The sequence below is a fragment of the Panulirus ornatus genome, chromosome 6 (assembly GCF_036320965.1).
Source record: "Panulirus ornatus isolate Po-2019 chromosome 6, ASM3632096v1, whole genome shotgun sequence".
Taxonomy (NCBI): domain Eukaryota; kingdom Metazoa; phylum Arthropoda; class Malacostraca; order Decapoda; family Palinuridae; genus Panulirus; species Panulirus ornatus.
The window spans coordinates 9,948,156-9,974,607 of NC_092229.1; the positions used below are offsets into that span (position 1 = coordinate 9,948,156).

The following is a 26,452-nucleotide window of genomic DNA, read 5'->3' on the forward strand; positions in this document are numbered from 1 at the left end:
CTAGGGAGAGAGAGATAACGAACTGGAAGGAAGGAAGGTTTAGTGGGAATGGGGGCTATGGACGACTGAGGGCTGGGGAGCACTGTGATGATGGGAATACACAGGGATGCATAGGAATCTGTTATGACTGATTTGCCACTACGATACTATACGGTTTAATCTCCGCGAACAGAGAGGGGGACACCGTGCTAAACTGGACAGACCATAAATTTCCCGCCAGTACCAGGGAACCCAACCCAACACCAGAGCACTCACACAATAATCAATCCCTTGACAGCAAGACGGTACAGCTCTTCGGTACGACCCTCTATTAAGGGTCAGGTCAAAATCCATGCTACGATACCCAGGGAGGTCGTACCGTCGTGCTTTTAAGGGAACTAAGTAACAGGGGGGGAGTAATCACTAGCCACCACTAGAACGTGTCGATCCCATCACCAATGGTACTCACAGTTTGCTTCCTACTCGTGGTTCCTGTGGACTGTGCCAAAACTTCTCCCAGAAGATGGAGCGGTTCTTGATGCGGAGCGCTGATGTGGAGAGCGTCCGTGGCAGTTTATCGCGGCCGGCCATGTCGTACAGGTCGGGGAACGAATGGTTGACGGTCAGGTTCTGCCGGAGAGCTGCGTCCGGTAATTCAAGGTCCATAGACAGATGGTGAGCGCGGGTGGGTGGGACGTTAGCGTGCGGGTGTAGGGAACCTGTGCTGCCTAGGGAGTCGGAACGTTCCCTGAAGGAGAAGCTGCGCTGCGAAAGGTGGACTTCGGCGTCGCCACGAGAGGTAATGCGCCAAGATCCCTTGGCTAACTCGGAACTGAGCTGGCTCTCTGGCACACGCCCACCGCACCCCTGCTCGCCAGACGGGGTCCTTCCGCGGTGCCGAAAGGGGTTGCCCTCCCTCCTGCCAGGCTGACCCCGGAGCTTCACCTCACACGGAGCCGCCGCACCCGTGGGCACCATGGGCGGCACCACTGGGGCTACGGCCTCCTCTGGGGAACCGGGCGGTTCCTCCAGGATGACCCGCCGGTGTGCCAGGGCTGCGACGCCGCCGCCGGCGACCTGTTCACACAGTGTCAACACCAGCCTCACCGACCGACCGACCCAACACCAACAACCCCCTCTTCTCCTCCTCCTCCTCCTCCTCCTCTCACGCCCCCGGCACTAGCCGTACATCACTCACTTGGCTCGACGCCACAGTCAATCACACGGAGGATCATGCGGTTAGCCAGTAAGGCGAGCCAGACGAGGGGGGGGGGCCCGAGATGTTAAGGTAGTGTTATGTAGTGCTCCCGCGACGCCACCACAACACCATACAAACACACACATGCACGCAAACACCGCGCAGCCCACGTGTGACGCGCCACGCACCTCCTCCTCCACCACCGCCGCCGCCACCACCAACAGCAAAAGAGAGAGGCCAGTCGCCCCGCTCCCTCACTCACCACTACTGAACCACCGCCTCAGCTCTCACTCCCTCTCTCCCATACACACACAGAGACACAAACACACACAGAGACACACACAATGGCTGGCTGCAGCAACGTTTCATGAGGACCTCCATCCAGCTTCCCCTTATGGCCTTCTTCATCACACGAATCTAACGGCGAGAGTCTTGGATCAATAGGGAGCAAAGTCCCTGTTTGACGAGGGCGAGAGTGGGAATGTAATGGAAGGGGTTCGTGGAGGAGGAGGAGAACTAATTTTGTGGGGGTGGTGCTGTGTGTGTGTGTGTGTGTGTGTGTGTGTGAAGGATAAGAGTCTGCAGTGAGGGTTGTGGTGGCGGAGGAGGAGGAGGAGGAGGAGGAGGAGGAGGAGTAAGAGGAGGAGGAGGAGGGGATGGTGGGTGAGGTGGATGATGTTACTGGTACTGGCGTCGGAGAGGCCTGGTTCTGGCACCACCAGTACCACCTGAAACGTCACGGGGGCCCACACTCCATCACGCACACACACACTATTCTTGGCGCCGGGGCGAGCTGAAGGGCCGCGAGAGAGAGAGAGAGAGAGAGAGAGAGAGAGAGAGAGAGAGAGAGAGAGAGAGAGAGAGAGAGAGAGAGAGAGAGAGAGACAGAGAGAGGGAGGGAAGGAAGGCCCCGCACGCGCGCTGGCCCGCTCGCCACCACGAGTTTCAAACCACCACGAGGGAGGGGGAGGACCTGCTCGTGCTGCTGTGGCCTCACTCCGGGCCACCACCTCCTCCGCTACACGATACGACCACCGACACCACCACGAGAGAGACAGACAGAGAAAAAATATGAACGCCTGGGCTCTCACGGTCCTCACCGTAGACTGAGAACTCACTCGGACGGACAGGAGATGCGCGGGGGAGGTAGGCGAGGGAGGGAGCCAGCCAGCCAGCCAGCCAGCCAGCTCCACCACTAACCCACCTTCCCCCCTTACCCCAATCCCCAGGCCACTCATGTTTATACCTCTAGCGCAACACCAACAACGCCTCCACACCCCCTCAACACACACACACACACACACACACACACACACACACACACACACACACACACACACACAGAACCTCGCCAGCATCAATCATTTACCAGCTTCTTCCCAGAATTCCATTCATTCTCGCCTCACGAGAAACAGACGCACAAGCCCACGAGCGAGGGTTTCGACACACATCGGATGATCGGAAGGGCAAGTTACCCACCCACCTCCCTGCCGGGCGGAGGAGACTTGATACAGGAACGGGGAAATTCGTTACGCAGCAACCGTCGTCGTGGTCGACCTTGCTCAGCTGACGGTGTGTTGAACTAAGGGTCCCGGGGAATGCCAGGCGCCCCGCAGAAAGGAATTATTTTAAGGCCGCTCATAATGCGTGCCAATACCGATCGACCGGGTGACGAACACACACACAACACACACAACACTCGCGTACTGGGTACTCTGTGTGTATGTGTGTGTGTGTGTGTGGGTATTGTGTTAGTGTCTGCGTGTGTGTATGTGTGAGGCAGGAGGGAAGGAGGGTATAAGAGTGCGAGAGAGGACGGGTTTTTCGACTGATCCACGTCTTAAGGCGGGAGGGAGACATCCTTTCTCGTCAGCCACTGGTGCGTGAGGACACTCGGACGCAAAGTCGGGGAGTCGACGTCTATGACCACAATGCTGGCGAGCAAGGACTCACTCCAGTTCCCTTTGGTGGAGAGGCTAAACCAACATACACTTCCGCCCCTACACGTTGACATGCGATCGACTCTTGAAAAAATATATATGAACCACGTCCTAAACTTACGGTTGCAGTTATAAGGGGAATTACCTGCGCCACACGTCAATTACGGCTTGGAGGACGGGGCACGCGGGTGGTGGTGGTGGGAGAGGGAAGGTTGAAAGACTCTTGAGATTCTACAAAGTTCAAAGGCCAATTGGGCTAAATGGCACGAGTGATTATGCACGAAACCTCTCCATCAACTTTCGGGGAAGGGCACTATCGAATCGGAAGCAGTGGATCGGGGTTATAGGGTAAGAACTGCTACCAGTACACTTTGTTTACCTTGAGAGGCGATGGTTTACTTGAGAGGCGATGGTCGTAACTCTGCGCCTGCCATTTACTCAATCCTTCATCTATCAAGCATACTTAAGACGCTGAGCACGACGGGTGCAGCAGCCCTTGGGTATGTAGACCACCACGGCCTTTAAAACCGGAATCTTAGGGGTTCGGTCGAAAGCCAAGCCGAGGATTTAAACCCACAGGGGTCGTACCGTCGTGCTCAAGGCTTGTAGTAAAACTGTGGTCGTGGGTCGTGCCGGGTCGTGCCGTCATGTTCTAGGGGTGTAAAGGCCAGGGATCTTTGAAGAAAACAGCGTCGTTCCTGCTGGAAAGGACGGACGAAAGGAGGAAACGATACGCCAAGAGTGATGCGAACAGAGGACCGGGTTTCCGGGGTGAGGGTTGTGGCAACTATGCTAATTAGACACACCGGATACACACACACACACACACACACACACACACACTCCCTCAGCATAATTATATGGAGATACGCCTGCAGCTCCAACTGTTGATGTCCCTCCCTTGCACTCCGCGAGGAGTGGGATCCATTGAGAATCACTGCTTTTACTAGACCATGCTGGCATCTGTGTTACGCCTCTGACGCTCGTTTTGGTATACTGTCCACTATAGGAATCCTTGTGCGTAACCTGAGGACACTGTGTGTGTGTGTGTGTGTGTGTGTGTGTGTGTGTGTGTGTGTGTGTGTAGCATTCCCTTCATAAACGAAAGAATGAGGGGGATAAGTTGAGGGAACACCTGCTAGAAATCATTTCAGAGGCCAGACGAAGTCGACAATATATATCTTCCTAAGAAAAGATGGTGAACTAAGAAGGTGAGGAAGACAATAGGGGGAAGGGAAGGTGAGAAGATCCACCAGTGTGTTAACGTAACACACGAGGCAATCCGGAGAAAGGATGATGACGTACGCACAATTCTCAAAAAGGCATTGAAAGAAAATGACAGTGAGTAAAAACGCTAACAATCGCAAGAGGGGAATGTAATACGTTCTTCCCCCTCACTCTCCCTCACCATCACTCTTCACTACGGAGGGAAGATGTCATCGTCAAGCGCATCTTCACCACGAACACCTCGTTTCACTTCAACTCACTTTCACCCCCGGCATACGCATCATCTTCAATGCACCCTCGATAAACTCATCTTCATTGAAATCATTGTTACTCAGGTCACACGCACCTTCACTCCAACCTCCTCACCTTTCACCCAAAGGGTAAGGATCATGTCAAAGCCTAAGATTAGGTCGCTGACTGCAGAATAATAACAATCAAATATGAAACTTGGAGAAAACGATTTGTTCTCCCACTTGCAAAAAACATGAGATGAATAGGCTTTATCTCCAGATTGTGAGACAGAGAGAGATGGGTGGAAGGGGGGGAATGAGTCAGACGTGGTAGAAACAGGAATATCTTTCCTATTGTGCAAAGCGAGTTCGAAAACAGGGATGACTTAAACGGAGGGACGTGGGTACGTGAATCAAACAGAGACGATGTTGTTTGGAGTATAATGATAAAAGAAAATGGTGCGAGTGTCCAACCAGCTGCTAGTCGTCTGAAGAAAACTGTGAAAAGTTTAAGTGCTTGTATCTTGTGCACATACGTGATACGTGCATGAGGTGAAAGAGATATCGTAATCAGAAAGTTAAGGAACTGTGGATAGGGCTGGCTGAGGAAAGGCAGGCTTTCAGGCAGTTAAAGGTCCCTGTTAAAGCTGTACTAAAGGTATATCAAAAAATGACCGGGTTAATGCAATTATCAAGCAAGGGAAAGACGAGGACAGAGGGGTTTTAAGTCGTAATGGTTCCTTTACATACACAGTAGCGAGGCGGTAAGAGACCTGGACGTCTGGGCTGACAAGTGCTGGGGGTTGCTTAGGTGAAACGATAGAGATTTACACCACACAAAGCTTTAGCTTGGTACTACGGGTCACAGATGTCTTGAGGGTGTGGGAAAACAACTAAATCTAAAGGAACGTAACCCGAAGGAACGTGAAATGGAACGAAGTGTACAGATCGTTGTTTCGAAGCGGAATGTGAAATGGAACAAACGGGACACGTCGCTGGTTTGAAGAGGAATGTGAATGGAACGAAGTGTACAGATCGCTGTTTCGAAGCGGAATGCGAAATGGACCGAACGGGACAGGTCGCTGGTTTGAGGAGGAACGTGAAATGGAACGAAGTGTACAAATCGTTGTTTCGAAGAGGAATGCGAAATGAAACGAACGGAACAGGTCGCTGGTTTGAGGAGGAACGTGAAAATGGAACGAAGTGTACAAATCGTTGTTTCGAAGCGGAATGCGAAATGGAACGAACGGGGCAGGTCGCTGGTTTGAGGAGGAACGTGAAAATGGGACGGACTACAGTAGAAGTCGTTGTTTCAAGACGAAGTGGCTTCTGCTTTAACCACCACCAACGGCAAAAAAGGGGCCACAGGCAAATAATACGTCAACCCTTTATCTTGTAACACTGCGAGCCAATTACCTCCCTGTCGAGCGACGCGAGCAGAAGTGACGCGAAGCCATTTGAGATGTGGTCGCACGCCAGAGGAGAGACGCTGAAAGGGTGTGTGTCTGGCGTGCAGAGGCGAGACACGGGTGTGCTGCCTCTGGCACAGAACGACGGAGATTGCCGAGGGAAGAGAAGGCACACAGAAACACAACACGAAGAACACTAGGAAACACACATGTCGGCCCTCCAACGCTAAGGTAAAGGAAGGGGTGGGGTCGAGTATTACGTATGACTGAATCAAGGTGGAGATTGGGAGAACAGAATGATCACCATGGAATGGAGAGGTTGTCATCGGGAGAACATATGGCGAGGGAACGCTGAATCATTAACGCCACGGGGGACATGGGTGAGGCATACGCCTGTGATGTACGCAACTCGAGGGGATACGCCTCAGGGGACCCGTCGCACGGGCGGACTGCGAGTACAACGTGAAGACTGAACAGTACCCAGGGGCGTGGTGAACAGTACCCAGGGGCGTGGTGAACAATACCAGGGGCGTGGTGAACAATACCAGGGGAGTGGTGAACAGTACCAGGGGAGTGGTGAACAGTGCCAGGGGAGTGGTGAACAGTGCCAGGGGAGTGGTGAACAGTGCCAGGGGAGTGGTGAACAATGCCAGGGGCGTGGTGAACAGTACCAGGGGAGTGGTGAACAGTACCAGGGGCGTGATGAACAGAACCAGGGGTGTGATGAACAGTACCAGGGGCGTGATGAACAGTACCAGGGGCGTGGTGAACAGTACCAGGGGCGTGATGAACAGAACCAGGGGTGTGATGAACAGTACCAGGGGCGTGGTGAACAGTACCAGGGGCGTGGTGAACAGTACCAGGGGCGTGATGAACAGAACCAGGGGTGTGATGAACAGTACCAGGGGCGTGGTGAACAGTACCAGGGGCGTGGTGAACAGTAACAACAGCGTGGTTAACAGAACCAGGGGCGTGATGAACAGTTCCAGGGGCGTAGTGAACAGTACCAGGGGCGTGGTGAACAGTACCAGGGGCGTGGTGAACAGTACCAGGGGCGTGGTGAACAGTGCCAGGGGAGTGGTGAACAGTACCAGGGGCGTGGTGAACAATACCAGGGGAGTGGTGAACAGTGCCAGGAGAGTGGTGAACAGTATCAGGGGAGTGGTGAACAGTACCAGGGGAGTGGTGAACAGTACCAGGGGAGTGGTGAACAGTACCAGGGGCGTGGTTAACAGTACCAGGGGCGTGATGAACATTTCTAAGAGCGTGGTGAACATTACCAGGAGTGGGGTGAACTTTGTAACAATAGATGGCGGATAGTATATACACACACACACATATATATATATATATATATATATATATATATATATATATATATATATATATATATATATATATATATATATTAATGAGCGGAACCTTTGACTCTTTACGGATGGCAGAACTGACACTGTCTCCTTAACTCAAGTTAACGAACCAAGTGCTCACAGTGGTGGACACACGTGACGCGCACGACCCGCGTGCGACCACGTGCAAGGGTAGGATGCAGGCAGGGTGATGGGGGAGGGTATGAAATACGGACCATGTAGTATGACAGTGGTGGAGGGATATCAGTATGTCTGGTAGAGTGATGGGTCCCGATACAAGCCGCAAAAAGAAAATGGGAAATAAAAGAAATATAGGCATCAGCTCTCTCTCTCTCTCTCTCTCTCTCTCTCTCTCTCTCTCTCTCTCTCTCTCTCTCGCACGCGCGCGCTTACGGGTAATACCGCTTCGTAACATTCGCGAACGGGAGGTTCTGATGACGATGTGCAGTACGTTGTGAAACTGAGTAACGTATGACGTCACGACGATAAGCTAAACCTCCCGTAACCTCTCATTTCGTCCTCCTTGTAAAAACATCACCATTCTCAAGTGATACACACACACACACACCACACACACACACACACACACACACACACACACACACACACACACACACACACAACACGGTGTCGTTACATCATCTAAAACAACACGTCCTCGCCTCCCTTCCAATGCCCTATGGCTGGGAGGGGCGGGGGGATGCTGCTGCTGGAGCTATCGTTATGCAGGCGCACGTCACTGCGCAACTGGACATGCGCAGAATACTTATCTTCCACCGGCCAACAACTCTCTCTCTCTCTCTCTCTCTCTCTCTCTCTCTCTCTCTCTCTCTCTCTCTCTCTCCTCTCTCTCCTTGCTCCTAGTTCCGTGTGGTGTAGTAACACGGTGGCCGCCACCCGCCCCAAAGCACCTGACCTGGGTACACACCCGTACAGACTTGACTGACGTGTACGTATGAAGAGTTCACACGCCACAGTGACTCTCAGGTATATGTATATATAAACTGTCCAAACTGGCTGATCTTCTATGGAGAGAGAGAGAGAGAGAGAGAGAGAGAGAGAGAGAGAGAGAGAGAGAGAGAGAGAATCATAATAAACAGCCTAGATTGGGTGGCGAAGAATGAAGAAAATTCTGATCATGGGTTTTAATAAAGTATTACACGATCATTCCGAAGGCATACATCAGAAAAAAAACGAGTATTATACACAGGACCCCGTCGGGGGGAAGCGCTTCAGCAGGAGGAGGGGGGGAAACGGAGTGGAATAGAAAATGGGGATGGGGGGGTGTGTGTGCACACATACAAACTATTTTTCTCACATCGGTTCCCGTTGGTAATTCTCGCTGGCGATACGGCGGGAGACGGGCGTCGTGAGGCATACCTTGCTCTCATCACCTCATTTTCTGCCACACGAACTTCCTCACTAAGTCATGTTGTGGGGTGGAGGGTGGTGCGGGTCCCACTGTTTGTCACCGTCACAAATCTCTTCCCAAGTCACGCCAATTCCAAACAGCCACAAACCCTTCCCCTCACTGTCACGACCCTTCCCACCCCTTCCTCCTTGGCCCCTCACTGTCACGACCGACCCCTCCCCCAACCTCTCCCCTCCATGGCCCCTCACTGTCATGAGGTTTCCTCCCCCCTCACACTGCCATAAGCATCCTTAATTTAAGGCATGAGGTGCCTCACCCTCAAAAAGTTCAGTGAGGGGCGCCCCGCCACAGAGGCCTCCTCCCTCTGTGTGTGGACTCACACTCAAGCGTCGAGCGGGAGATGGTTCACGACCAGGTCTTGGAGATCTACTGGCTGCATTGGTGGCTTGGCTGTGGGGACGTAACTCCCATAATGTATTCCAATCAGTGAGACCCCAAGTCGCTCTTTGGACCTTTCTGTGCAATCTGTGTCCTCCTCTCTCTTGCGTCACCGCCTACAAGATGGGTCGGGATGCATGATGAATTAAGACACCCCCCTTCTCTACCAACACCCAACCCTACCCTCCAACTGCAGTACAAAAGGAGAACAAAAAATTCATCTGGGGGTTCAACCTTCTCCCAACGAGGCGGGATGAGATTTGAGTTTTGAGATACGACAAGGATCCTGGGTTTTGAAGGGGGGTCCTCAAACTCAGGGCATCATTATCATACCCAAGAGTCGTACTGTTGTGTGTGACGGTCGTTCCGTCGTGCTTAACGGTCGTAAAGTCGTACTTAGTGGTGGGGGGGGGGGGGGGGGGTGATAAGAATTCTTGGCTCCAGAGGCGACAAGTGGAGACGGAATTCATAACGGGTTATCTATGACGCAACAGTTTTCTTTTAGGGGGGACAACATCAAGCAGTAAAAGGCCAACAAGCAGTAAAAGCCTTTGCAAGGAGACGTCCACATGGGACGATGATGCTAAACACCTCATCAAAATGGACGACCAGAACCACCCGCTCCATTCATCAAAAAAAATAAAAGAAACAACACGACTTCTTATTCACACATCATCATCATCATCATGTGAACTCCTTTCTGAATACCAATATGTTTTTATCTTGTGCAGGCAGGATGGCTCCCCCATGAAGACATCCCTCTATATCACCTCCTCAACCATGAACAAGACCAGGATAATCTCAGGATCTGTTCGAAGACCCGCAAAGACTGACTCAAGGTGTGTAAGAAGACCCGCCAAGACTGTACAGTGATTCGTATACAATTCAAAGCTTAATAATCGCCATAAGAAAACGGCAGTTACGCAGAGACGAAGTCACTTCATGTTCATTGCAAGTTAGTTCACAGTTGCCAAATAAAACGTCTCATCATAATTATACAACAAAGTCCCGATAACCGCAAGCGGTCTGATGAGAACCGTAAGGATGGTAAACAAGAACCGAAATGCTATCCATCAGAACCATAAAACTGATCAATCGGAACCAGTACTCAAAACTCAGGAGCCACAAGCAATAGTGCAATCATTCGAGGTGAACATTAATCCATAAAAATCTAGAGCATCTTTATTCATCTCAAAGTCACACTTCGATCTCGGGAATTTATTGGAGTTGAATAATGAATCCATAAAAACCCAGAACATTATTTTATCTTTTGAAAGTCATACTTCGACCTCGGGAATCTATCTATTCTCTCCGTGCAAACCCCTCTCGCCTTGTGGACAGAGACGGTGTGTTTACGTGCTCAACTCTAACGTTGCCAATTCACATATTCAGTTCGAGTCGTTGCTATTCAGAAGCAGTTCGCTGGCCACTGGACTGTAGACATACGCCACTCAAAAGACCACATCAGCACGACCAAGACATGATGACGCTGGAGCTGTGGGCTTTTTACGCAGACGAGTGCAGGAGGGGATATATATATATCAAGCAATTATAGGAAACCATGATTTCCTATATATGAAAAACGTAGAGAAGCGACGCATATATATATATATATATATATATATATATATATATATATATATATATATATATATATATATATATATCCGGAGTGTCCAAGTCATATGTGGTAGGCGACGAAAGCAAGGGACAAGAGCGGCACACACACACACACACACACACTGAGGGTATCCCACATAGTGGATTCCTTCGTCAAACACACAACGGTGAGGACCAGATGAACTCCCTCGCTGGACGTCAGTTCGTGGTCACTTAATACTACGTGCACACGTGATCACGTACACCACGTGGTCACATGGGACGTGACAATTTGTAACACGTGGGTCACGTGCTACGTTAAATCTTGCAATACGTGGGCACGTGCTTACGTAATAATTAGGTCGCACGTGGTCACGTTCCACGTGGTCACTCGTACTGTTGGTGTCCGCCGTTTAACCACCCAACCTGGGCTTCGAGTGGGCGCGCGCGCGCGCTCTTCCCCCCCCCCCCCCCCCAATTCCCCTCTAGCGTTATGTGGTGAGATGAATAAAGTTGTAACGGAGGAATGACCTTGTTCTACCGTTAAGACAGCCTTGTCCCGCTCTCACCTCACCTCCGTGGGTGGGGCGAGGGGAGGAGGGGCGGGCGGCGAAGGGAGGAGTGAGTGGGGGGCGTGGCGGCGAGGGAAGTAACGGGGAGGAGGAGGAGGGGGTTGAATAGAAGAGAGGGCGCTGCGTGGTGGACGTGCAGAGAATGGGTGAGGGGAGGACGTGGGGAGGGGAGGGTGGGGAGTGAGGAAGAGGCTAGGAGTAAAGGAGGGGAGGAGAGGGAAGGGGAGTGTCCTCTGGGACCTTGGTGAGCGGAGGAGGAGGAGGCGGAGGAGGCGGAGGAGGAGATGGGAGTCAAGCGGTGGCGTGGGACGCAACATGGCCGGTGAGGGGGCCTCGTTCTCTGGGACACACCCCCAAACATGAGTAGCTGGGATCTATGGCTCCCACTCGTGGGTTATGAGTTGGTTGGGATCTATGGGTCCCACTTGTGGGGACAGAGGTGGTTGGGGATATATGGCTCCTACAAGTGGGACGGGGTTCTTGGGATCTATGGCTCCCACAAGTGGGACAGGGGATGGTTACGATCTATAGTTCCCACACGAGGGACATACGTTGGTTGGGATCTGTGGCTCCCACACGTGGGACAAGACTGGCTGAGACCTATGGCTCCCACACGCGGAATATGGGTGATTGGGACCAATGGCTCCCACAAGTGAGACAGGGATGCTTGGGACCAATGGCTCCCACAAGTGAGACAGGGATGATTGGGACCAATGGCTCCCACAAGTGAGACAGGGATCCTTGGGACCAATGGCTTCCACAAGTGGAACATGGATGATTGGGACCAATGGCTTCCACAAGTGAGACAGGGATGCTTGGGACCAATGGCTTCCACAAGTGGAACATGGATGATTGGGACCAATGGCTTCCACAAGTGAGACAGGGATAACCGAGATAGAGTCATGGCTTCCGAACACACACACACACACACACACACACACACAAATAGAACACTTGTAAAACCCACAATTCTTCACATCACAATACACCTAACGTAACTGCGCTCCATTGCCGTACAATCAGCTCTAAGCTCATTCCTCCAAGATCATCATACATTACGTCGCTGGGTAAGTCGGAAGAACGACACTATTCCACTGGACATCTAAACCCGCAGCAAACACAATCGCGTAACGTAATGTCATTCGACCTTATTCACGTCGCTGCGCGCGAAACGCAAGCAAACTCACTCCTCGCACTCAAAAAAAGAAAAAAAATGCTCAGCTTCAACATTGCGTTGTTCAAAGGGCGTTATTTTCAATTCGGTCACCTCCGCTGCTTTCAAACAACCTCAAAACAAGACGCAGATGAAACTCAGATGTTACGAATGCAAAAAAAAATCAACACGAACTTCACAAGTAGAAGTTCAAGGCGTATTTTACCGATTAAAAGATGTACTAAATATATATATATATATATATATATATATATATATATATATATATATATATATATATATATACACACACGAACAAAGTGCATATGAACGCGCACCATATATATATATATATATATATATATATATATATATATATATATATATATATATATATATATATATATATATAGTGTTTTGGGAGCAGCTAAATGAGTGTGTTAGCGGTTTTGATGCACGAGACCGGGTTATAGTGATGGGTGATTTGAATGCAAAGGTGAGTAATGTGGCAGTTGAGGGAATAATTGGTATGCATGGGGTGTTCAGTGTTGTAAATGGAAATGGTGAAGAGCTTGTAGATTTATGTGCTGAAAAAGGACTGATGATTGGGAATACCTGGTTTAAAAAGCGAGATATACATAAGTATACTTATGTAAGTAGGAGAGATGGCCAGAGAGCGTTATTGGATTACGTGTTAATTGACAGGCGTGCGAAAGAGAGACTTTTGGATGTTAATGTGCTGAGAGGTGCAACTGGAGGGATGTCTGATCATTATCTTGTGGAGGCTAAGGTGAAGATTAGTATGGGTTTTCAGAAAAGAGGAGTGAATGTTGGGGTGAAGAAGGTGGTGAGAGTAAGTGAGCTTGGGAAGGAGACCTGTGTGGGGAAGTACCAGGAGAGACTGTGTACAGAATGGAAAAAGGTGAGAACAATGGAAGTAAGGGGAGTGGGGGAGGAATGGGATGTATTTAGGGAATCAGTGATGGATTGCGCAAAAGATGCTTGTGGCATGAGAAGAGTGGGAGGTGGGCTGTTTAGAAAGGGTAGTGAGTGGTGGGATGAAGAAGTAAGAGTATTAGTGAAAGAGAAGAGAGAGGCATTTGGACGATTTTTGCAGGGAAAAAATGCAATTGAGTGGGAGAAGTATAAAAGAAAGAGACAGGAGGTCAAGAGAAAGGTGCAAGAGGTGAAAAAAAGGGCAAATGAGAGTTGGGGTGAGAGACCATCAGTAAATTTTAGGGAGAATAAAAAGATGTTCTGGAAGGAGGTAAATAGGGTGCGTAAGACAAGGGAGCAAATGGGAACTTCAGTGAAGGGCGTAAATGGGGAGGTGATAACAAGTAGCGGTGATGTGAGAAGGAGATGGAATGAGTATTTTGAAGGTTTGTTGAATGTGTCTGATGACAGAGTGGCAGATATAGGGTGTTTTGGTCGAGGTGGTGTGCAAAGTGAGAGGGTTAGGGAAAATGATTTGGTAAACAGAGAAGAGGTAGTAAAAGCTTTGCGGAAGATGAAAGCCGGCAAGGCAGCAGGTTTGGATGGTATTGCAGTGGAATTTATTAAGAAAGGGGGTGACTGTATTGTTGACTGGTTGGTAAGGTTATTTAATGTATGTATGACTCATGGTGAGGTGCCTGAGGATTGGCGGAATGCGTGCGTAGTGCCATTGTACAAAGGCAAAGGGGATAAGAGTGAGTGCTCAAATTACAGAGGTATAAGTTTGTTGAGTATTCCTGGTAAATTATATGGGAGGGTATTGATTGAGAGGGTGAAGGCATGTACAGAGCATCAGATTGGGGAAGAGCAGTGCGGTTTCAGAAGTGGTAGAGGATGTGTGGACCAGGTGTTTGCTTTGAAGAATGTATGTGAGAAATACTTAGAAAAGCAAATGGATTTGTATGTAGCATTTATGGATCTGGAGAAGGCATATGATAGAGTTGATAGAGATGCTCTGTGGAAGGTATTAAGAATATATGGTGTGGGAGGCAAGTTGTTAGAAGCAGTGAAAAGTTTTTATCGAGGATGTAAGGCATGTGTACGTGTAGGAAGAGAGGAAAGTGATTGGTTCTCAGTGAATGTAGGTTTGCGGCAGGGGTGTGTGATGTCTCCATGGTTGTTTAATTTGTTTATGGATGGGGTTGTAAGGGAGGTAAATGCAAGAGTCCTGGAAAGAGGGGCAAGTATGAAGTCTGTTGGGGATGAGAGAGCTTGGGAAGTGAGTCAGTTGTTGTTCGCTGATGATACAGCGCTGGTGGCTGATTCATGTGAGAAACTGCAGAAGCTGGTGACTGAGTTTGGTAAAGTGTGTGGAAGAAGAAAGTTGAGAGTAAATGTGAATAAGAGCAAGGTTATTAGGTACAGTAGGGGTGAGGGTCAAGTCAATTGGGAGGTGAGTTTGAATGGAGAAAAACTGGAGGAAGTGAAGTGTTTTAGATATCTGGGAGTGGATCTGTCAGCGGATGGAACCATGGAAGCGGAAGTGGATCATAGGGTGGGGGAGGGGGCGAAAATTTTGGGAGCCTTGAAAAATGTGTGGAAGTCGAGAACATTATCTCGGAAAGCAAAAATGGGTATGTTTGAGGGAATAGTGGTTCCAACAATGTTGTATGGTTGCGAGGCGTGGGCTATGGATAGAGATGTGCGCAGGAGGATGGATGTGCTGGAAATGAGATGTTTGAGGACAATGTGTGGTGTGAGGTGGTTTGATCGAGTAAGTAACGTAAGGGTAAGAGAGATGTGTGGAAATAAAAAGAGCGTGGTTGAGAGAGCAGAAGAGGGTGTTTTGAAATGGTTTGGGCACATGGAGAGAATGAGTGAGGAGAGATTGACCAAGAGGATATATGTGTCGGAGGTGGAGGGAACGAGGAGAAGAGGGAGACCAAATTGGAGGTGGAAAGATGGAGTGAAAAGGATTTTGTGTGATCGGGGCCTGAACATGCAGGAGGGTGAAAGGAGGGCAAGAAATAGAGTGAATTGGAGTCATGTGGTATACAGGGGTTGACGTGCTGTCAGTGGATTGAAGCAAGGCATGTGAAGCGTCTGGGGTAAACCATGGAAGGCTGTGTAGGTATGTATATTTGCGTGTGTGGACGTGTGTATGTACATGTGTATGGGGGGGGGGGGGGGGGGGTTGGGCCATTTCTTTCGTCTGTTTCCTTGCGCTACCTCGCAAACGCGGGAGACAGCGACAAAGTATAAAAAAAAAAAAAAAAAAATATATAATGCTACCTCGCTAATGCGGGAAATGGCGAATAGTTTGAAAGAAAAAGAAAAATATATATATATATATATATATATATATATACATATATATATATATATATATATATATATATATATATATATATATATATATATATATAATCATACGTCAGCGCAAACTGGTTACGCAAAAGCTTGCGTGACGGGGAAACATTACGAGCACCACGCGATCAAGTCAATTCCCTCCACACACGCTTCCTCCTCTCTGGACCATGTCATACTTCGCGGTAACTCCCAGACGTATTCATGATTTGGCAGGGTTGAGGGAGAACAAGAGAGAGAGAACGTCTAGGAGAATCAGAGAACCAGACGTGGGAACACAGGGTACTCCGTCAGGGGTTACGGGGCGACAGTGTTAGGGCTGCCTGTGGTCAGAGTCGAAGACGGAGGGAGAGAGACCTTAATCTTTCATATTATCTACGTTACGAGACGACCAAGACGCCGTGCATGAAGTCTGGGTCATCTGTACTTTAAACCTCCCCCTTCCCTGATGAGGGACGTGTTCATCCAATGTCTCCTTCCCAACCCTATGTTTCCATGCTGACCTCACACCCCACCGGTTGACCCCATGCCACTATGCTGACCCCAGACTACTATGCTGACCCTATACCTCTATGCTGACCCCAGACTACTATGCTGACCCTATACCTCTATGCTGACCCCAGACTACTATGCTGACCCCAGACTACTATGCTGACCCCAAACTACTATGCTGACCCCATACCACTATGTTGACCCCACACCATTATGCTGACCCCAAGCCACTATGCTGACCCCAAACTACTATGCTGACCCCATACCACTATGTTGACCCCAAACCATTATGCTGACCCCAAACCACTATGCTGACCCTCACCACTATGTTGACCCCCACACCACTATGCTGACCTCAGAATACTATGCTGACCCCACACCACCATGTTGACCCCAAACCATTATGCTGACCCCAAGCCACTATGCTGACCCCAAACTACTATGCTGACCCCATACCACTGTGTTGACCCTAAACCATTATGCTGACCCCAAGCCACTATGCTGACCCCACACCACTATGCTGACCCCCACACCACTATGCTGACCCCCACACCACTATGCTGACCTCAGAATACTATGCTGACCCCGGACTACTATGCTGACCCCCACACCACTATGCTGACCCCCACACCACTATGCTGACCCCCATACCATTATGCTGACCCCAAACCACTATGCTGACCCTCACCACTATACTATGCTGACCCCCACACCACTATGTTGACCCCAGAATACTATGCTGACCCCCATACCACTATGCTGACCCCCACACCACTATGCTGACCCCCACACCACTATGCTGACCCCCATACCATTATGCTGACCCCAAACCACTATGCTGACCCTCACCACTATACTATGCTGACCCCCACACCACTATGTTGACCCCAGAATACTATGCTGACCCCCAACCACTATGCTGACCCTCACCACTATACTATGCTGACCCCCATACCACTATGCTGACCCCCACACCACTAAGCTGACGCCTATATCACTATGCTGACACTAAACTACCGAGATGACCCTTACACCTTCCCCCCCACCATGCTGCTGCCCCCCTCCCCCCCCCCAACCCCCACACCTCCATGCTGACCCGACAAAGACAGCCTGGCAGGACACCCAAGCCATTCTTCACCTCCCACAAAAGCTTTTACCGGCGGTGCGCACACGTCATCCTCCACTGAGCCCTTCAACCCCCGTGCCGTGCGATGAACGGCAACAAAGGCCGCCTTAGCTCAAGAACGAGATCGCACGTATATATGATGGTGCTCAGGGACACTAAAAAAAATTCAACAACTTTCATTCAATTTGTAGACCAATCCAGCCCAGAGTTGAGTCTTCCATCCCCTTTGTGCTGGTGACAAGAACGTGCATGTCATCCTCCACGTCCCGCGGGGATCGTTCCTATCCTCCTCCGCGTCCTAGAAGAACGTTCATGCCATCAACCAACTCCCGTACGAACACTCCTATCATCCTACGCTTCCGAGAAGTGCGTTCAAGTCATCCCCCACGTCCCGTATGAACGTTCAGGTCATGCCCCCACGTCTTAGAGGTACGTTCATATCATCCTCCACGTCCTAGAGGTACGTTCCTATCATTCCCCACGTCCTAGAGGAACGTTCATATCATCCTCCACGTCCTAGAGGAACGTTCATATCATCCTCCACGTCCTAGAGGTACGTTCCCATCATCCCCCACGTCCTAGAGGAACGTTCATATCATCCTCCACGTCCTAGAGGAACGTTCATATCATCCTCCACGTCCTAGAGGAACGTTCATATCATCCTCCACGTCCTAGAGGAACGTTCATATCATCCCCCACGTCCTAGAGGCACTGCCACACTGAGTACCAAACAGTCGTAATGATACTAATGCCCTTGGCCATCGTCAGTGCATACGGCGCATTTTGCATACACGGTTACGCTACCTACCTCAACCCAGTGTGTCGTGTGTGTGTGTGGCCCACAATATCACACAAGCTCACCATAATGACATTAAGTCTAGCGTAGAGTAATATTCGTTCATCAGCGTTCGCTGAACTCGGGTCATTCAAAAAAGGAAAGAAAAAAAAAATAGAGCCAAATGAATGCTTATTTTCGGGGGGTATAGTTATTAAATAGTCTCTTGGCGTATCGTCTGTCTCTTGGCGTATCGTCTGTCTCTTGGCGTATCGTCTGTCTCTTGGCGTATCGTCTGTCTATTGGCGTATCGTCGGTCTATTGGCGTATCGTCTCGTCCCCATATATGCTATCTGGTGCAATGACTGACTGGCAGTAAATTCTATTTATGGATAACATTTATATCGGCCGACGCGTTCTTAATATAGGCTAAAAACTTTCAGGTATTTCTATGTTCAGTATTCACACACAGACCACTGTGGGAGGATGTAGAAATTAAGTTCTCCAGTGAGGGTTCATCAACACACACACACACACACACACACACACACACAGCCTCTTTAAAAGAACAGTTCGCAGTCTTCCCTTAAGCCAGCCTACACCACTGGTGTAGACAACTGTGTTACAGCACCACTGGTGTTGGATGAGTATGTTGTTATACCACTGGAGAGGGGCAGCTATCTTGTAACATGACCACCACGGTCGAGGACAGCTCTGTTGTAACACCACTGATGAGGGCAGCTATGTCGTAACACCACTGTGGAGGACAACCACTCTAAAAAAAAAAACAACACCACTGCCTCTCTCTCTCTCTCTCTCTCTCTCTCTCTCTCTCTCTCTCTCTCTCTCTCTCTCTCTGATCAACACTCACGTGACGCGAGTTGTATCACAGACGACATCTCAGTGTAGCGTTTCCCCACCACTGCCATCATCATTCTCGCTTAAGTTCTGATCTGCAGTGGAATATGTAACCGCACAACTAGCCTCACTGCCGTAACATGGAGAGGATGAGTGAGGAAAGATTGACCAAGAGGATCTATGTGTCAGAGGTGGAGGGAACGAGGAGAAGTGGGAGACCAAATTGGAGGTGGAAGGATGGAGTGAAAAAGATTTTGAGAGATCGGGGCCTGAACATACAAGAAGGTGAAAGGCGTGCAAGGAATAGAGTGAATTGGAACAATGTGGTATATCGGGATCGACGTGCTGTCAATGGATTGAACCAGGGCATGTGAAGCGTCTGGGATAAACATGGAAAGTTTTGTGGGGCTTGGATGTGGAAAGGGAGCTGTGGTTTCGGTGTATTACACATCACTGGGTGTGAACTAATATGGCCTTTGTTGTCTTTTCCTGGCTGTACCTTGCGAGCATGCGGGGGGAAGGGGATGCCATTTCATGTGTGGCGAGGTTACGATGGAAATGGATGAAGGCAGCATGTGTGAATATGTACATGTGCATATATGTATAGGTCTGTGTATGTATGTATACATATGTGTTTGTGGGTGGCTTGGGCCATTCTTTCGTCTGTTTCCTTGCGCTACCTCGTTAACGCGGGAGACAGCGACAAAGTATAATATAATACATATATGTTACCATTCACGGGTACCGGTAACATTATGGTATCAGAGAAGCATAATCATACCACAAGATATATATCTTTTTTTTATACATATATTTTCGCCATAATCACTGCGTGTCAATATTACAACATCCTAATTTTCGTCAAGGTACGTAATTAATCTTATAAAACCAGCTGCAAGTATATTTACTTACATTATATATATATATATATATATATATATATATATATATATATATATATATATATATATATATATATATATATATAAACGATACAATTAAAAGCTGATTTTTTAAAAAATTTGTATTGTCCAAACGGGTTCACTTCTAATGCATATTTGGCTGTTAGGAAAACCTATTAATCAGGCAGATCAAATATCATTACTGGTGACAGAAAATGGAGTGTTATTATTTACAGTGAAAATTTCAAAGGACATTTTGAAAACCTGCCAAAAATGGAAGTAAACGTTCCATATATATATATATATATACATATATATATATATATATATATATATATATATATATATATATATATATATATATGATCGCCAATTTCCGCGCTAGCGAGGTAGCGCCAGGGATAGACGAAGAAATGCCACATCCGCTCACATCCATTCTCTAGCTGTCATGTGTAATGCATCGAAGCCACAGCTCCCTATCTACAGCGAGGCCCCTGAGACCTTTCCATGGTTTACCTCAGACGATTGACATACCCTGATTCAGTCCAATGACAGCACGTCGACCCCCGTATACCACATCGTTCCATTACAATGAAAATCTCCTATTATATTTTCCTTCCTTATTCTAGCTCACAAGGCTTTCCCGATATTCTTTTAAAAAAGATTTAACCAGAAAAACCTTGTGAAACGCGAGGGGTAATTTTCTCAAACACCTGGCCAGCCCCAGACATCTGTTTAGCTATGTATCCCACACACACACACACACACACACTATCCGGGGCAGCTGACCAGACCCAGAAAACTGACCGACTATCATCCACATTTCCTTCCTCTCCTCCCCCCACTGACCACACTCCAAGAACTTTGGCTCTCTACCACACGTACGCATTTAGTCCTCTGGATATCTGGCCAGTCTCCTCCCCACACACATTTGGCCACTTCCACAATTACTTGGTCAGTCCCCCCAGACACGTGATGATGACCCCCCTCCTCCCCCCGGATATTCAGCTAGTCCTCCAAAACCACCTCCAGATATCTGGCCGATGCCCCAGACATATATATATATGGCCATCCCTGGATATTTGGCCGGTCCTCTATATAACACCTGGCCACCCCTGGACATTATTTTTTTTTGGGGGGGGGCCAGTCTGTCCACATACCTGGCCAACCCTCAGACGAATGGCCAGTCTCCCAGAAACTTGGCCACTCCCGGACCTCATTACCCGACCACTCCACAACACGCCTAGCCACCCCTCGACATTCGGCCGACGCTTTCCGACACCCCGCCCTCAAAGCTACTCAAGCCATCCCCAACATCAGGCCTGTTCACCTTCCCCTAAACACCTTCTACAACACTGAGCTAGCCAACCTTCCAACCTTTTCAGGTTATAAACACGCGCACACACACACACACACACACACACCCAACGACACCTGTTCGGCCTCTAGACATCTGAAAAGCCTTCTGAACACCTGGGACGCTCAATACCATTAACTGCTCACAACTCCTTCAACTTGGTTCGTACACACACACACACACACACACACACACACACACGCACGCACACACACACACAATGGGGCCTCATGGTTCACATCATCTTCATGGACTTTCAGACCAGCTGAGGCTATTTGTCATGTACCTTCCATTCAAAAGATCCAGAATCCTACGGATGCAATCCTAAAATACAGATGACCATTATGAACAAAAAAAATAGTCTAAGTGGGTCAAAAAAAAAAAGGTATTTCTAACCAAACTTCTAATCTTTTCGACCATTTCTTCACGTACTACAATCGCAAAATCAGGCAAGTTGTGATCCTGAGGCAATTTCTCTCATCATTATAAAGAACTATTGTTCAATTATTACAAAAAAAAACAAGGACTTTACTGACACTGTTACAGACCCGAGGACACCATGGCTTACCCTGTTCTCCTCCTCCTACTTCTCCATCTTTACTTATTACCTACTCTTCCCCCTTCTCTCTCTTCATTCGTTCCCCCTCCCTACTTTTACCCACCCTTTTCTTTCACGTTTATCCCCTTTCCTGTGTGTGTGTGAAATACTCTTCATATTCGTTCCCCTCTCTTTTCCATCGTCCCCTTCCTTCTTCCTTTCCATCTAGCTCTTACCTCGGCAGCCCCGTCTCTCTCCTCCTTCCTTCACCACACACAGCCCCTGAGGCCTTCCTCTCCCTCCTTGCCCTCTGGTGGTGTCCGTCTTCAGCTCACGCCACCACACACTACTCACATTGCGCCACCGTCGTCTACATTACCATCTACCTCCAGCTGCCCACACCTTAAGCGCTCCAGTACCTAGCGTTATACCTCATGAACTCTCCCTCCACTCTCCCCCTCTCTCACCCTCTCCTCCCCATCTCTCTCTCTCCCCCCCAGCTGCCACTACTACCCCTCCCCAAACCCCCAGCTTCCTGCTCTCCTCCGTCCTGCCACACCAATCAATAGGTATCCCTCTCTCTCTCCCACCTCCTCCTCTCCTTCCTCTCTCTTTCTCTCTCCCTCTCTTTTCTTTCCCTCCTCTTCCCACCTCTTCCGGGACCCTTATCTAAGGACACTCTGCTGCCTAAACCTTCACACTGGCTGGTCAGTTCTATTAGAAGCAGGTAATCAAATCAAGGTGATCAGGTGGTGAAACTATGGCAGCCGGGCAGCCACCAGCTGATCACCTGAGCCAACCAGCCAGCCAGCCAGCCACCAGCTGATCACCTGAGCCAGCCAGCCAGCCAGCCACCAGCTGATCACCTGAGCCAGACAGCCAGGCAGCCAGCCACCAGCTGATCACCTGAGCCAACCAGCCAGCCAGCCAGCCACCAGCTGATCACCTGAGCCAACCAGTCAGCCAGCCAGCCACCAGCTGATCACCTGAGCCAACCAGCCAGCCAGCCAGCCACCAGCTGATCACCTGAGCCAACCAGTCAGCCAGCCAGCCACCAGCTGATCACCTGAGCCAACCAGCCAACCAGGCAGCCACCAGCTGATCACCTGAGCCAGCCAGACAGCCGGTCAGCCAGCCACCAGCTGATCACTCGTGCCAGCCAGCCAACCATCAGCAGCTCACCCATGCCAGGCAGCTGACCATCAGCTAAATATCCACATCAGACAGCCAACCATCAGCTGATCAGCCATACCTGGTAGCTAACTATCAGCTGATCAACCATGCCAGAGTGCCAACCATCAACTGATCAGCTATGCCTGGGAGCCAATCAAAAGCTATCTACTAGTCATTTCAGCCATTCGACAACCCAACAACTACGCTAATAATCCAAACGATTTGTCATGTAATAAATAATACATATATACATATGCAATGTTAACCTTTACCATTAACTTCTTGCCCAAGCATCTCCTATGAAGCTCCCACAGCGCTCAGGAGGCCGGCCACGTCCACCGGCCGGGACGACAGGTCAAGAAGTGTAATGATGTGGTGTTAGCGTCGTTGGGAAATAATTACAGAACAACAGAGTAAGACGTGTTCGGTGTCCTGAGTTTGGAAACTGCACCTTAGTCACGAGGGGGCTGGAGGAATGCGCCGTGCCCGGAACACAAGACGAGAAAGTGTAACTAGTACATGTCTGGGGAGTAAGTGTAACTCGTACATGTCTGGGGAGTAAGTGTAACTCGTACATGTCTGGGGAGTAAGTGTAACTCGTACATGTCTGGGGAGTAAGTGTAACTCGTACATGTCTGGGGAGTGTCGTTTCAGACGGGTGTATACAGGGTGGAGTTTACGACTGGGTCACGAGGGCGGTAAGATGCTGAAGCAGGAGGAAGATTCTTATTTCTAACTGGGAGTTGGTGGTTGACTTCACAGTGGACTGCATAGGAAGAGAAGAGTTCTGCTCCAAGGCTGCACTGGAAGGGAGGAGTTCTGCTCCAAGGCTGTATTGGAAGGGAGGAGTTCTGCTCCAAGGCTGTACTGGAAGGGAGGAGTTCTGCTCCAAGGCTGTACTGGAAGGGAGGAGTTCTGCTCCAAGGCTGTATTGGAAGGGAGGAGTTCTACTCCAAGGCTGTATTGGAAGGGAGGAGTTCTGCTACAAGGCTGCATTGGAAGGGAGGAGCTCTGCTGCAAGGAGGCCAGTGTCGAGCACCTTTGTGGCGAGACTGTATTGGAGGTGATTTCAGTGGGTTGTGTGGATGCTGAATGCGACGCTCGTTCTCAGTGCTGTGTCTGGTGTGGTTTGCGGCTTATATTTGCTTTTAACAGGGTGGGTGATCAGGTGAGCGCCGCGTAGTTCTGGATGAGTCGGAGGGATTGTTTGTAGAGAATATTGTGGGATTATCTTTCTTGTCCTCTACGTCCAACTTAAGGAATCGCTGGTCATAAAGTGTCGTTAAGTGTGTGTTTGTTTGTTTGTGTGTGTGTGTGTGTGTGTGTGTGTGTGTGTGTTACAAGGAGAGCGTTTCACACTCGTGTTGCCCCGTCTCTTAACCTTGAATATAAGCACCATGTCTTTACTCCTACATGTGTAGGCACACACACACACACACACACACACACAGGAACACACACACACCCTGGCCAATGCCAGGGACTCATCAACCAGTTCCTACGGGAGGATGAACAGCTAGCTGGGTGGACTGTGTAGATCGGCTGCCATGACCATGATTCGAACCAATGTAGGATTGATCCCAGGCGGCCCGCCCGTGCATGCGTGACGGTCAGTGTGTGGTTTCAGGACTGGTAGAGAAGGTGTGGACCAAGTGTTTACTCTGAAGCTGTGCCACGGCACTCCGGCTGCCCCCGAGGTGACACGGCAGTATAGCGTTACTTCTGACCAGTCTTTACCGTCGTCAGCCGACGAGAGGGAGTAACAGTCTCGTGAAAAGAACACCTCGCTTCAGAGGACTCCATCCTGTCCCTGCTACTGAGTGTAGCGCAACCTTGGCGCTGCAGGAGCACCTCGATAAAGCGAGGTTTGTACGTGGCATTTATGGAACTTGACAAGGCAACTGACGGAGATGCCTTGCGAAAGGTGTCAGAAATATATGGTGTGTGACGAGACTTTTATGACGCATTAAGATCTTTTAACTGGGGGAGGGATGCCCTGAGTGCGAGTGAGAAGGGAGGAGGGTAAGTGGTTCCAACTAAAGGTGGGTTTGCGTCAAAGGTGTGTGTGTGTGTGATGTCAACAAGGCTTTTTTTTATGTTTATGGATGGGTTGGTGAGGAGGGGGGTAGGTAAATTTGACGGCCATGAAGAGAGAGGGACGGATCTACAGCATGCTGTGGGTCGAGGTGCCGAGAGGTGTGAGTCACGTTGCTGTTTGCAGATGACTGTTCTGGCGGCGGGTTCGAGAGAAAATTTGCAGAAGCTGGTGTATGAGTTCAGCAGAATGTACAAAAAGGAAGAATATGAGAGTTGAGTGGAACAAAAGTAAGCGATTAGGTTTAAAAGTGGTTACCCTACATATCTATCCGCGTACGAATTGGAAGAAAGAGAACCTGTGTAAGGAATGTGGGTCCTTCAAATAAAAGGCAGCGGATAGATCTATGGGAAATGAAGTGAACCACTGGGCGGGTGAAGAGGTAAAGATGGCTACATTTCATAGTAGAGTAGTTCCAACTTTTCTCTTTAGTTAGTGACCGACATCGCATGAGCAAGACATGCCTTGGTCAGAGGCCATCCCATAGAATTAAGTCAAAGAAAAAGAATGTATAAATCAATCAGGGTTTCCGCAGGTGTTCGTCTGAGTTTGTATGGGTGTCAGTCTTGGATCCTTAGAAGGGTAAACAAACGTGTCGGAAATCAGATGGCTAAGGACGAGCTGTGGAGTCAGCAGTTCTTGTTCTGTTCCGCTAAACTTAGCACAGTACTTTCAGTTCCCTCACCATTCTGAAGAAGGAGAGACAGGTGTTCCTATCGACCTCTACCGGTAGTTCTTCCCCGCCGCTGTCTGGCTCTGTGTCTATGATGACTGGACAAAGGGCGTGAACTGTGATGGTTCTCACAGTACTGGTACCGTTCAAGCAGCGCCCAGTCTCTCGTTTTTGTTTACACAATTCTCGACGGTAGAATCTGCGTCTTTCCTCATACATTTTCTACAGTGTCTAAATCTGCATTTCCCCTACTACGATATGCTAGTCTTGCCATAAATGCAGTTCCCCTTTCGCGTAGTATTTACAATGTCCAATCTCTTCCATTTGTTGTTCATTTACTGCGCCGCAACTCATCCACCTCCGTGTCTACGGCCAGGCCTGAGGGAGCTTTTCCCTAGCCTCCACTCTCTCTCTTTCTTCCTCCCCGACGCCATCCAAAATTGAGTCAATGTCGCCTTCAGCGCCCACGTCTGTAGTACAAGTTTCCTGGCCTCCACTCTCTCAACAACTGCACCTCCCTCCCTCCACCTGGTAACCCAAGGGCGCTCCAACTCCCTCCGCCGGGTAACTCAAGAGTGCCCCAAACTCCCTCCCCAGGACATCCAAGGCCACCTACTCCTCCCACCCTCTCGTCGTCACCCACAGCCAGCCACTCTCCCACCCATACACCTGC

General features: G+C 49.4%; 1 protein-coding gene across 5 annotated transcripts in view; it reads right to left on the reverse strand.

Moving 5' to 3' along the window:
* The window catches only part of dnc (phosphodiesterase dunce), a 1,419,595-nt gene that overhangs the window by 703,372 nt on the left and 689,771 nt on the right, over window positions 1–26,452 (reverse strand). The window contains exon 1 of one of the 5 annotated variants that reach the window (XM_071662488.1): window positions 449–1,758. The exons of the other annotated variants lie outside the window; for them this stretch is intronic. Coding sequence (XP_071518589.1) covers window positions 449–957 — 509 coding nt within the window. The 5' untranslated portion in view covers window positions 958–1,758. Of the gene's footprint in view, window positions 1–448; window positions 1,759–26,452 lie in introns of those variants that run through there. 5 annotated transcript variants of the gene reach the window in all.